General features: G+C 40.4%; 1 protein-coding gene across 4 annotated transcripts in view; it reads right to left on the bottom strand.

The window, feature by feature from the left end:
* gabra1 (gamma-aminobutyric acid type A receptor subunit alpha1) overlaps positions 1–11,421 on the bottom strand; it is a 35,094-nt gene extending 23,673 nt beyond the window's left edge. Inside the window, exons 1-5 of one of the 4 annotated variants that reach the window (XM_010871086.3) lie at positions 11,223–11,421; positions 8,662–8,758; positions 5,217–5,329; positions 3,721–3,788; positions 565–785 (exon numbers count right to left, since the gene is read on the bottom strand). In XM_010871086.3, coding sequence (XP_010869388.1) covers positions 565–785; positions 3,721–3,788; positions 5,217–5,329; positions 8,662–8,738 — 479 coding nt within the window. In that variant the 5' untranslated portion in view covers positions 8,739–8,758; positions 11,223–11,421. Of the gene's footprint in view, positions 1–564; positions 786–3,720; positions 3,789–5,216; positions 5,330–8,661; positions 8,759–9,911; positions 9,934–10,471; positions 10,830–11,222 lie in introns of those variants that run through there. The other 3 variants (XM_010871087.4, XM_010871088.4, XM_034292965.1) reach the window with 3 other exon arrangements.
* Positions 11,422–13,945: the final 2,524 nt, after the last annotated feature.

The raw sequence follows: 13,945 nt of genomic DNA, 5'->3' as shown, positions 1-13,945 counted from the left end.
ACGTCCTTATCTGCTAATAAACCTGTTACAGAATGTTTTATGGCCACCCCCAGTGATCTGCACGTTCACTACATTTGGTGGGCAGGGGAAGTTCACATCTGGGACCATTATTTATGATGTTTCAGCTACAAGAAACACAGGGTGCGTCCACCCTAGCACACAAGTCTATGCTACTCACTTTACTCACTCAGGGTGTTATCTCTGCGCACCCCTCTGCCATTTACAATCCTTCTAAGGGTAAATAATTTGCAGGATACTGGCGGTATTTTCTAGAACAAAAAGTAGAAAAACGATAAAATACAGTGGAATCACTATAATGGTGGACATATGGTAGCTGTCTGTTTCCCAGTAAGTACTCGCAATGACATAAATATGTACAAAAACAAAAAAAAAGCTTTCTGGTCATCAATATGCTAAATTATTGGGATTGGTAGTATTTTCTTAGCGAGGGAGGAGACCTTTCACAGCTGTTAATGGGATTCCTCTCCAGAAGGTAAACAGGAAATTACAAACTTCCACAAGAGAATTGCACACTACACCAGTTGAGAAAATGTTTTGCCTTACCTCATGGTGTAGAGCAGTGTTCCCTCCTCTGTGATTCGTAGGAGCTTATTGGGCATGGTCATATTGTGGGCCACCGACTTCTTGCCATTGTGAAAGAATGTGTCAGGGGTCCAGATTTTACTGGCCATCAGGTTGTTTAAACGCAGAACCGCCATTGGGCCCTTAAATTTTAGCCGTTCATCCTTCCAGCTTTGACGGAAGAAAACATCAATTGTGTATTCCTGTAAGAGAGAAGGCAAGATCAGGACCTAGGAGAGGTAGGCTGTCCTGCCCTAGTCACCCTATATCTGCCAGACATGTTACAGGCTACATTCTAATCTAATGTAAAGTAATGTACTCTCACTTTATACCACTTTTTCTCAAGTCACTCAGGCTTGCACTTAGCAGCAATGGCCTATTTTCCTGCTGGTGACTGTCCTGTCTGGTTAAGGGTAGATGCTTCAACAATATTTCATTGTTGGAGCCGCTTCCCTCTTTTACTTCTGTAACACTTCATATTAAGGTCCCTTAATAAACCATTTGTAAACAGTTCATAAAGAGAGTACTTACCATGTGTTAATGATTGTTCCAACATTAGGCATTTTGGGCCAGTTATGAGGACACATTAAGACTAGTCTAGGATTAACAAATCAAGGACAATGGAGAAACACACTGAGCTTCATTTTTGCGTCCTAGACTAGGCTTAATCTGTGTCTATGTAACCGACCCTTTAATAAACAAGAGTAACATGTTTGTTGAATATTTATTTGTTGTATAGTATCATTACAATATGCAAATGTTTTGCAATATACTACCAATGTACTTTATAATCCATTGATGAAGGACTTTAAGCCTAAACTCTTCCTATTCCAGTGTGTTCTCACCGCAGAGACAGAAAAGGAATATGGCTTGAAAACGTATCTCAATCTAGGGATAGAATCTGTTGCTGTTATCCTAATTGTCCCATTTTTAAAACAATGAAGACCAGAATATTTCAATAGTTACACTTCTTTTAATTAAATTGCCTTTTTATATAAAATGGTAGACTAGCTTAAGCACACCATTGGATTCCACTAAACCTCTGGCAGCAACTCACCCTGACACTAGACTTCACATTTACATGGAATCCAAAAATAGAAATAATAGAAAAATGCATACTTCCCTTTGATGTGTACTTCTTTTGCCATTCCATGTTATAGGTCTTTTTTTTTGTCATTGGTACAGAATCCAGTACTGTCTACTTTAGCTTTTCGGGAGTAAAAAGTAATTTAAATGTTTTTATTAAGTGCACACTTTAGAATAGAGGCAGGAAAATGGTTTATTCAATATTAGTAAATGGTGAATAAGAGGCTACATTCATCATAAACTGAGGTATTAGTAAGGTGTAGGCATGTTTACAAAGGCAATCAGTAACAATGGATACATTTCCCAATTAATACATAACCCATTCATGACAAAAAGTATATAAATGGTTTTATCAAACTATACACTACTGTTACTAAAAGCCTTTAAAATATCTGATTTACAATTTATAAAAAAACCTTATTCATTGTCACATGAATCATTAAAAATAGTACATGATGGAATTAGATTGAGGGATTGTTTTTAACATTTCAAAAGTAGTAATAAGAATCCATAAGCAAGTAAACTCTTTAGAAACTGTTTTCTTCATTTTTAGGGACCTTATTATAGTGTTAGCCTCTCTTCCAGCTTGTCCTTATGACTTTGGTCTAAATAAACATAAGAAATAAGCACAGTGCTATTGATTTTAGCTCAAACAAACATACAAACACTGGCATGACATGTCATGTTAACACGCACTAATCCCTATTGCTAAGAGCAGCTTTAAATTATTTCACAATACCTAACGTTTAGCTAGCCAGTGTAATTTAAATGTGCTTCTCAGTGTTTTTCCCTGGCTGCGAGTTAATTAGCGTGAACGATAACAGAGCTGCAAGGTAATTGAAGTGGCCTGGAAAGGGACGTTTTGGTCAAATCATTCTGTGACTTACTGTACAGTAGCGCAGCAGGAAAAAGTACAGGCCTATATGTAAGAGCATGTGAGGTATTTAACTCATATTGCATCAACTACACGCAGGCCAAGGGCATGAATACCGAACCTTCATCAAGATTCAGAGGCAATATGACAGGCAGAGGCCGATGGAGAGACAGAAAGAGACAGAGAAAGAGACAAAGGAAGAAACAGAGAGAGTGAGAGTTTCACATAAGTCACAGAGCCTGTTAATTCTGTTCACATTACACAAAGTCAGACTAGTAGTTGTTTTGTATAAGCTCTATGATTAATCCACAGTGGTAAATGAAGACTTCACATCAGAGCAATAATGAATAAATCAATCTCACCTTTACCATTGCCACTTAATAAAGAAGACCTCTTCAATATCCTACAACCTCCATTTGTTTTAGTTTTTCTGTACTTTAAATGGTAGGTATATCCACTTTTGCTCAATGAATTATGTTGCTCATTTGAGAAGGACATAAAATATTCTAAAGGGTTTTTGCCAAAAAAAGACTAGCTTAATAATTCCTCTGTCAGTTGATATCTCATCTAGTGTGCTTATGATATCCAATCACATTATCCTGTCGTGAAATCCATTATATCTCTAGCCATAACAATAGCATCTGTTCACTATGGTTACGTCCTAAATGGCAGTCTTTCCCCAATATAGTGCACTTCTTTTTGACTAGAGCCAAAAAGGCCCCATTAAAAGGAATCAAAAGTAGTGCACTAAGTAGGGAATAGGGTTTCATTTGGGACAGAGACTGGGGCTTTGCAATCTTCTCCCAAGCACCTGCTAAAACACTGTACATTATTGGCCACATTCAAAGACAAAGGCTATAAAAGACCCAAAGTCATTATACCAACATCAATACCAAGCCTCTCCGCTTGGGTCATGCCATGCAATACAAATGGACATATACAATTAATTTCATTCAGGACTACAAGCCGAATTTATCCTAGGAAATAACTGAGCCAATTGGTCTAACAGCATTTCCTTGCTCGTGACATTTCATTCATGTCAGAAAACTAATGGGGCTGATCCGATTAATAAACATTTTACCTTTGAAACCGCATCAGAAGAGGTTAAGGGGAGAACAGTGACACAGAACTGGTGACATTTCAGAGAGGGGAATAACAGAGAGGAAAGACGGGCATACCATGTCATGGTCCGAGACGGGCCCAATACTCGTCACGAAAATGTCAGTCTTGACTTCAGTTACACGCTCTGTTGAACCAAGAAATTAGGAGAGTGAGTGGCGATCAGGGCTCCTCGTTAGCTCTATCTAGCTCGTAATCCTGGGGAGCGTCGCTAGCCCTTTGATCGTATCATTCCCCAATTCTCACAGAGCCCCCTTCCAAAATGACACCTTACAAACCTAATTTTTTTGACGTCAATAACCATTTCTGCAGTTCTCCGTTTCAGTGTCCATTACCAAGGGACTGGCTCAATGTTTTGGTGAATTTTTAAATCACTTGGCTGAGATCAGATTTCACCTGGTCTTTATGTCTCTGATGTATTTTGAGTATCTTCACTTTTGGGACATTCCTGACAAGTTATAAATTGCTCTTTAAAATCTGCAATAACTGACATGGCAAGAGGAAAACTGCTGATGCACTACCCGATTTCAAAATGTCAGTTTGGATACTCGTTTTGGAACCACTGCACTACCCAATTTTGAAAACGCACCTTATGCATTCTACTATCATAACTTTCAAGAGTAAGTTCAAATCCCAACAGAAACCGAAGAAGAAGAGAGGTGGGTTGTGTTTAGGAAACCTCTTATCTACTTTAGTTTCTGATTTGACGTGAAAAACTGAAACATGGTTTACATTAGGAAGGCTGTCAATCATAACGTTTCATTTCTCTACGTTCACCTCTGGAAATGCAACATTCCGTTGCCTGTTTCTCCTTCCACACAACCAATTCCATGAAAAAAACACTCCTCACCTTCCACTAGGTCTACGTATCTTTCCAAACCTCTGTCAAGCTGAGTCAAATATAGAGCAGTGTACGCAATGGCTGTCTGGCACAGAGCGCTTCCATGAAAAAGTGAGAAAACTACCCGAGGTTGCAGTGAGAATATTTACACCATACACTATTCTTCAAAAGAACCAGAGGAGTTATTTACCAGTGAAGATTTATTTTCAGTTTGCTTTTATTTTCAAAAGATTTTTGCTGATATCATGCTTCTAAGGAAACGAGCTAACAGTAATTCACCCTCCTGTAGATTCCTCTGATATGAGTGGAAAGGCAGAGAAAACAAGATATTAGTGTTCTTGTGACGATAGGCAAATATAGTGCAGATTTCTTTTTTCCACCAAGCCGGGCAAAGGACTCCAACGCTCTTTATAAAGTCTGTAAATCTACGTTTGATCCTATTTAGTTTTGTGCTCTGGACTGCTGTCCTCCAAGTAATGGTATTGGCAAACCATCAATTGAAAAACAACAGGGTGCTGAACTCTGATGCCAACAATTCCAAAATGACCCAAATTATTCAGTAAATTAACAAACTGAAAAAGAAGCACTTGACATGTAACCACTTTATTGACTGAAACCAAGCAGCTCATAATCACCCTTTGGTCTCCACCAGCTCTATTTCCCTCAACTTGATAATGGTGTAAGTGGTTGAGAAACCGTTGTGTTGTACTGTACCTCCCAACCCTGGTCTGAGGCGATTGTCGTAGCCATCTAGCAGACTGTCTAGGATCCGGGTGAACACTGTAGTGTTGTCTTTCTGCTCATCCGTCTGGCCATTCTGTCCAGAGCTGACAAAAAGGAAGAGCAATTTTTGGAGAATGAATTCCCGTGAATCGAGGCAGGAGTGTTGGAGAACAATCCCAGAAAAGCAACATCTCTTGATCCCCCGAAATCTACTCGCTGGGATGAAACAAAACTTTAATAAAGTCTGTGAGAAATAGGTCTCTTTCATCCACTGGGCATGACACTGCACACACGCGGAATTCATTATTCATAAATTAACGTAGCCTTTCAACAGAGAAGGAGCAACATGACACAAAATGCTTAATGCAAAACCAGAACACTCACGAACACAATCGGGTGGAGTCAACATCACCAGTAGCAGTAATATTTCAACCCAGTGAGCAATACAGATTTAACCAAGGTGCAGACAATGTAGTTTACCAAAACCAGAAAAATATAGCGATGGCTTTGTAAAGTGTGTGAATGTGTGTGTGTGTGTGTGTGTGTGGGGGGGGGGGGGGGGGGGGGGTTGGGGTCTCTTTCAAATTGATCTCATGAATAACAGTTTGCCTCATCCGTTTTTGATGTCTTTTTGCGGAGCCCTGTTTGATTGCATGCTAAATGAACAGTCCCCAGCATCTGGAAACAAGCTCTTCAGCTGAACACAAGCGGAGGTCATCGACATTATTTGAGGATAACTAAAGACCTGTAAAGAGAACAGGGCCATCTGAAGTAGCGAGTAGAGGGAGGGGAGAACAGAACAGCTGAAAGGCAGCCGCAAATGAGATGGAGAGAGGCTGAGATAGAGAGAGAAACGGGAGGGGAGGGGAGACAGATCACACGGCTTTAAATGTGACCTGCTAAATGAATCTTCTAAATAAGATCCTTGTACTCACATTGCTATAGGAATTACAGTATATAGTTGCATAGCATGTGTAGCGACAACCAGTCATTCCTACATGGGCAATATGTTACGAATACGGTTTATTGGCAAAAAAATATATACTTTTAGGAAATATAAGACAAAGAATCATGATCATGAGATAATTACAACCAATGTCTGATATCACAAATTTGGGGACTCAAAAAGTCTTCCCGACTGCGACATACTAATAATTTTGGCAAAACCTTGTTGCCATATCTCAAAAAGTAGGCCACCAAAACACAGATGAGTGAAGCTGAGTAAGAAAAACAAACACTCCATAAAATCCCACTGCACGGCTTGCCGATAAACTCGAGTAAACACAACAGGCTGAAGGTTTTGGATTTACCCCAGAGACACAGTACATTCCAGCAAATAAGTTCAATATAACCTCCACGACAGACACGTGCAACCATGCCTTGGAGCACTTTCAAGTGAGGAATAATTAAAATGCACTTGACAGAGGGTATATTTGGGAATGGGGGGTGGGGGGGTGGGGGAGGCAGAGGAGGGGGAGGGGCAGAAGGAGGAAGGGAGAGAGGGGGGAGGCGGATAAGCAGAGAGCAATGGACTGGATGTTTATGAGCTGCCGAGGCCACTTCCTCATAAAACATTGTACACCATCACCATCTACAGGTCAGCTGAACAGCAACAGCGCTGCTCACTACTGCTGCTGCATGCTGCTCCAGACTCCCTGCCCGCCCGCCCGCCCAAAGATTCTGGAGCTGTTGGCCTCTAGATTTGACCTTCTTGCAAACGCTATAGTGACCCCCGTTTCGGGGTCCTTCTCTCTGTCCACAGACAACACACCAGTGCGTGTGCCCTCCCAAACCCTGGCGCCAAGGTTGGTGTTCAGGGGTGAATAACTAGTTAGTCATGAACAACTACACTTTGATATTCAGTGACAGTTGAAAGGACGTGCGATCAGGTGAGGTGTTTATTGGTAAAATGGGACACTCTTAAAGCAGTGCAGCAAAGATATGGTGGGGTTGCATAGTGGTCAAACGTGTGGCAACAGTCAATCCCTGACAAGGTGAAAAATGAAGGTCGGAACCTGAGCAAGACAATTAACCCTAATTGGTCCCAGTAAGTGAAAATATGATAATGGTCATAGAATACTGTAATTACCTGGTAAAATAAAAATAAAAAAATAATTAAAAAATTAATGTAAAACCTTGAATAAACTTTGAGGGTGACCAGTTTACCAGTATATCCCAGCTGTTCTTAGACACAGCACAATTTGGAGCGCCTGGAAATAGACTTTTGACTAGGTGTACTGGCCTTATACTACACCTTCTCTGGTTTTACTACATAAACAGTTGGTTGATTTCTGGGGAAAATCTCACAGCTGACAGATTTTTATTTTTTTCCAAACAACCGTTTAACTTGATTGATTAGGGAAGCACACATTTGTGTACATATTCCCATTTGCACCCAAGTTCCTGTAAATATTCCCATTTGCACACATGCTCTTCAGCATCAACACATGACCTGCCTGCTCTGACACTCCATATGACAGTGACAAAAATGCAAAAGGTCAACATATCTCAATAATAACAGTTTAGTTCAGCTTACGTGAACTGCTCCGACAGTTCTACTGAAAAAAGTCTGACAAAATAGCAAGTCCAAAATCAACTCATTCAAGAGTTGAGTGTCTTAAATGTTATGCGATTTCACATGATCAAATACACACTATACACACGTCAAGTTATCTAGGCATATGCACATCATTTTCATATAGTGAATCCTTGATATTTACATATTTTTGGTTCAATGTCAAAGTTAATCCTAGGACAGGATTAGCACTAAGGTGCACACACAAATGTCTGTCATTTGAATGGCTGGATTATAAGTATGGCAATCACATTTCAAAACAACACATTTCTGTCCTCTCTCAGCCTATCTCACCATGGGGCTGATGCGTGTGGTCTGTGCAGAGACCCCAACGGCATTCCAAAACGTGACTTTCTATCTTGGACTAGCTCCCTTCTAGCTAAAGTTTGACACTTGAAACACATACAACATATACATGGCATAAATGCCAGAAGGTCCGATACATTTCAGGACAAACAGTGTTGTGCTATGATTGAGCCAATGGAAACTGTAACACAGTAATTGCTATTTAGGGGAAATCTGCCCTAGCTTATGTTCGCCTCGTCTTACCTCATTGCGATTACAGTGTGTCGTGCTAAAATGATGCCCTAATTAATGCCATCACAGGGAGTAATGGACAAAGGAATAATATGATCAGTCTGTGAAACAATCATACCTTTTGGTTTTGGTCGGTCAGCTGTTCCCTCACAGACTGCCTGTGAGTGATGGACGGCAAAGTGACATGGCTTCGGCTCACAAATGGTGGCTTGGGAGACTAATAAAGACCCTTCAACAGGAGGCAGTCGTTCTCTTTTCTGGAACACACCTAGCTGAAGGCTAGTAAGATACTCGTTTTGTTTGTGTGGTCAAAACCCACCTTACCTTTTCCCACAAAGCACGTTGGCCACCAGCAAACAGGTCCACACACATAGAATGGCCGTTCCTGCCCGTCCACCCATGGTCGGAGAGTGGTTTGTCACTGATAGGATGACAATAACAACAAAAACAACCACCACACAACAACAACAATAACAACATCAGAAGATACAAAGGTCCCACTTACAAGACTTACTCAAAAGAGAATCAAACAAGACAATGAACTAAGTGGGGGATCCTAGAAACCAAATCGATGAAGGACCATAACACACAGGCAACTTTCTGCTAAGATCAACCATTCCCGAAATTGTATGCTTTGGTTCAAATTAGTATCCAGCTTTTGTGCGCACACACACACACTCACATACACACACACACACACACACACACACACACACACACACACACACACACACACACACACACACACACAAGCATAAGCACACAGACAAACACAATCACACAAACAAACAAAATGGTCTACATAAAATGTTGATATGTTTAATACCAAAACACTACACTATATATTTCACAAGATAGTATTTCTGCTCAGAACCTAAACCGCAACCGACAGCTCGTATGTCAGAAATCAAAGTGTTCTCGTCAAACGCCAAATGTCAGTTGACACATGTACACAGTCGTTAATGCCATCAGATACGGTTTGGGGTTTTTGTTGAATTATAATTGCCTAAAAAGAAAGACAGCGCGAGTTCGCGTCTGAATGAATGTGTTACTTTGGAGGCGATGGATCGGCTGGATGCAAAAGGGCTACATAACCTTTTTTAGAAAAATATTTTGGATGATCAGACGACACAAAATCCGCACGCATGTAGCTATAAATCACTGCGGGGGAGAATCAAACACGTTGCCAGTTACATAGTCGTGTATATCGTTTGTATGTTAGGCTACTCATTAGGCTACTTAGCTTACGCATATAGCCAGCAATTGAAATGCGTCGGTACAGTAGCTACAATTAAATCAAATCTTCATATATCCATACATTTATTTTCCTCTTGGTACCACATCATATTGTCAACCCGATTTGAGAGCATATAGCATAAGTGAATTATTTCGTAATTCAAATAGCCTAAACATCTTTGGCAGATGGCCGCTTAACTGAATACATTTTATTCACACAATGATGTTTCCCACGGCAGATGCAATTAATTACCCATGAAAAGGGGTTTTAATCAATAGCTATGGTATTATCCCACAAGCGACTAGGATAAAATAAGCAGTCAATAAAACATACATACAAGAAAATGCGCCTGTTACTCGCTTCGATTCTTCAAGGTGCTTTGTTATATGGCGAGAACGAAGCGGTTCAAACGACGTGCCTGTTCAGTTAAAATTCCGTTAGTTGATAAGGATTTGATGAAGCAGGGATGATGCCTATTAACTAGAAATATCCCATACACCCACACTTTCTGAGTTATTCCACGGAATAGCGTCCGTAGTATAAATAACTTGAATTCAGGGAGATATTTAGCGTGCAACTGGGAACTGCCATTTCTTAAGGCTCATCCTAAACATTCGTGCATGTACTGTATGCTGCTGTCCAGTGCTGAAAAAACCTCGACAAAACCATAAAATGTCCTACCACCGTAGATGTCTTGAAATTGTCTAAATTTCAATAGCAAACTCTGCATCCTCTACTCCCGCCGACGGTTGCAACTAATCTAACCCCTATTTGGACTGGATTCTGCCTGTTAGGCTGAAAACAACTCACTGCAGATCTAAATCCAAGTCAAATTCTCCGACCACCTTCTGCAATTAAAATAGACATGCAAAAAGATACAACGACGGATTCACTTACAGCGATATGCCAGAGATATTCGAGGCTGTTGTATTCTCAAACTTTTACGGATATCTTTTCTACCCGGAATCGATAGGAAAAATCCTCAAAGATCTCTGATCTGCCGAATTTTAGCTTGAGGCTCGAGAAGCGGCTGCTGACGACGCTGACTATGCGCAGGTCTCGCGCACTATTCATTGGTGTGGGGAGTTAAACTCTTCTCAGTCCCGAGCAAATTGGTAACTAAAAAATCGACTCTAAATACGCAAATTGCGGCCAAATGAAGCTTTACTTTTCCAGGACAATAGTAATATGTCCCTGGGTAAACCGGATGTGAAATAGGCTGTGACTTCATGCCAGGGCGATTTTATTTTAGAATGGAAGGTGGTACCAATCTCTCATCTAAAGACCAATCCGCCCATTTTTTGTATGCAGCACAATTTAACTTCCACTGCTGTCGACTTAATCTCTTTTCAGTGGTTGCAAAATCAAATCCTCTTACATTTTCAAGCGGCTCTCTTGTTTCCCCTATCTTTCTCCCAGACTGATGTTTGATGTTTTCCGATATAAAACAAACAAAAAAAAAACGTCGTTTTACATTTATTGAATGGATATATCAACTGGCGCGAGATTCCGTTCTAACCAAAACGAAGACCCGCAATCGATGAATAAATTCTGGTCAGTGAAGACACTCAATGCAAATCACAAACAACACATGAATACACACGTGAATACATTCATCCCAAAGGTTGAAAAATGCATATTCCCTCACCCGATAGATCTGATGAGACGAACCTCACCGAAATTCACCTTGAATCACTCACTGCCCTAAAAGCCCGGGATTCGCATCGAGACAACAGGACCGCGGTAGCCTACTGCCAAATATTATGCCGCTATTGCCTGCACTCCACCACTGAACACAGACAAGAACTGCGAGAAGCAGAGCTGTGTTGTGCGTCTGCAAAAAACGCCTGATGATACCAACCGTATATATTTGTAGTCATCTGCGTATTTCAAGTTAAACTACAAACCAGAAGACATTTTAATGATGATCTGATATGTAATAACGGACAATTCACGTGGCCATTGAATTGCCCCTTCCAATGCCTAACAAGCTACACTCTGATATGTGTTTAATACGTTTACAACACACTTTTTCCTCTATGTACAAATCACAAACTCGTCAGTGCAACGTTGGCAGTTAATATTAGGGTGACTGTTAAGTCTTCCCAAATTTGGAACTGCATTTTCATTGTGTTGCACTGTGTGGTTAATATTGGCAAGTGTAGCCAATGTATGAGATGGGGAGACGTCATTGTATGCATCGGTATTCCTTAAGGTTTCTGTCGCCATTCTCTCTCGAGCTCTTTTCTCGAGCGCTCTCTCCGTGTCATTCTCTCTGGTGCTTAATGCAGATAGAGGTGTGCCTAGCCATGCATCACTTTTATCTTGATGCTTTGAGTTCCCAACCCCTAATCAAAACATAACAGTGAAGTTGGACCATCCCTGATGTCATTATAATGTATTCAGCCTAAGATATATCTTTACTGTCCATTGATAGGGACGCGGGTACTGTGAGTTGACTTGATTGGGTGGTGTGCGTGTTTGGGCACCCATATGCGCCCGTTTTGCTTGTGAGTTAGCACGTGTGTGTTTTTTGTTTTTGTTTTTTTCCCTCTGTATAACAGGGAAAATATGTTGCGTAGTTAAAGTGGTTAAGCACCAAGAACAGTTTAAAGAGAAGCACTTGTCAATCAAGTCGATTTCCAAATAATAACCTACTTCACAGAGTCCAACCCCTCCCCTGGACAATCTGTAATATTTGCCCATGGTTTATTTTTGTGGAAGTGGAGGAGAGTTGTGTGGAGAAACACTGCATGTAAAGCTAAACAACATCAAATTGATGGATGATAGTCGTTTATGTTAGTGCCTTGTTTAACGTGTGGATTATAGGGATGTAGCCACTGCTTCTAAAGAACGTTTTTGAATAAAAACAAGTAGCCTACATTACTTACCAGCATTTTATGGTCACGTTTAGCCTACTGTTATTTTCTGTTTTCATATTCCATGACAATAAATAGTACAGTAGGCTATTGCATTCGATTCAGAAGGGCATCATGAGCACTTGTCATTTTTATTTCTGTATGAAAACAACTGTACATTTAAATAAGCAAACATTTTTTAATGGGACCTCATGAAACAATATGTTTACAATGCATCAGGCATAATTTACACAGTTGTTTTAGTTTTGCAGTCTTCAGTGTGTGTATGGGTGCAATTCAGAACCTTATTGATAGAGAAGACAGGTGAGAAGCAGATTTTTTCCAATCAGGGTTGTCAGTCATCAGCCAATGGGAGATGTGCTTTTCTAAATTCCATAAACGAAACAGGCTATGGAGCTACAGTGCCTGATGTTGCCAACCCTAACAAAACATCTAGGCCTACTGTTTCCACATTATATCCAGCAGTGTCACAGTAAGGACTTGTATTATTCTTGTTTTAAATCATGTTTTATTGTTCATTGTGAGTACATTGGAGTGTCTCCTGGTGTCTTTTTACAGTCTAAATGTTAATGTATATGATTTGTTTGTACACTAATGTGGTTGTGTCTATAATATTGTGGCGACCCGGGACTATGATACGTTTTAGACTGTTCTGAGGGCTGGACTTAGCTGGGAGGGGAACATTATGCAGGCGGGATGTCCTGCTGCTAAGTAGCACTCTGAGTGGCCGGTTGGCCGCAGGGGGGTGGTACCTGGGTGTTCCCGGGTGGGAGCCTTTATTAAGGGGAGTTTTGTCTGGGAGTGAGTTCGTTTTCATGTTGTGTGGGAAGCAACCTGTGACCTGTGAAGTAGCAATCCCGTGTAAGCATCTTTCTGAATCTTGTTCTGTGTGTTGGTACTGTATTCCTTTTTTTCTGTTTTGGCGTAGGCAGTAGCAAATAGCTGCCATGCTTTAGTTAGTAATTAAATAGATTGGAAACTACACCTGTGTTTCCGGCTCATTCTGTTCTGTCTAGGACATTACAATGTATTTACAGTTATGTTGGACAGCAGCAAGAATAACTGTTGCCATGGCGTCAGCTATTGTAATCTCATAAAACACAACAGAAGCCAATCGCTTAGTTTTATGAACAATCAGATTTCCACAGGCCATGAAGGAAGGAGTTCTCATTCAGCAGAGCTATTGTCAGAAATCAGCCTGAAGCTAAAACTGTGTGTAATTATTCCCAAGATGCACATTAATGTAAAAGGAAGTGTCTGTGAGGATATTTTCTTTATTAATAATTCAGTCATTAGGCATACATATATGTCACATTCTTTGTTAGCATTATTAGACAAATGTGAATTGCTTACATATATTCCATTTTGCAGACAACAATCTCAACTATCATCCTTGCCAACCATTCATTGTGTTTCCCAAGTTGTCACATTTCCATATTGACCTTTAAACTTAACAAGTTGAATGGAAGACAAAACCGTTATTGAAAATGCC

This window comes from Esox lucius, chromosome 7 (genome assembly GCF_011004845.1).
Source record: "Esox lucius isolate fEsoLuc1 chromosome 7, fEsoLuc1.pri, whole genome shotgun sequence".
NCBI classification, from domain to species: Eukaryota; Metazoa; Chordata; class Actinopteri; order Esociformes; family Esocidae; genus Esox; species Esox lucius.
This window is presented reverse-complemented; position numbering and strand designations above follow the sequence as displayed.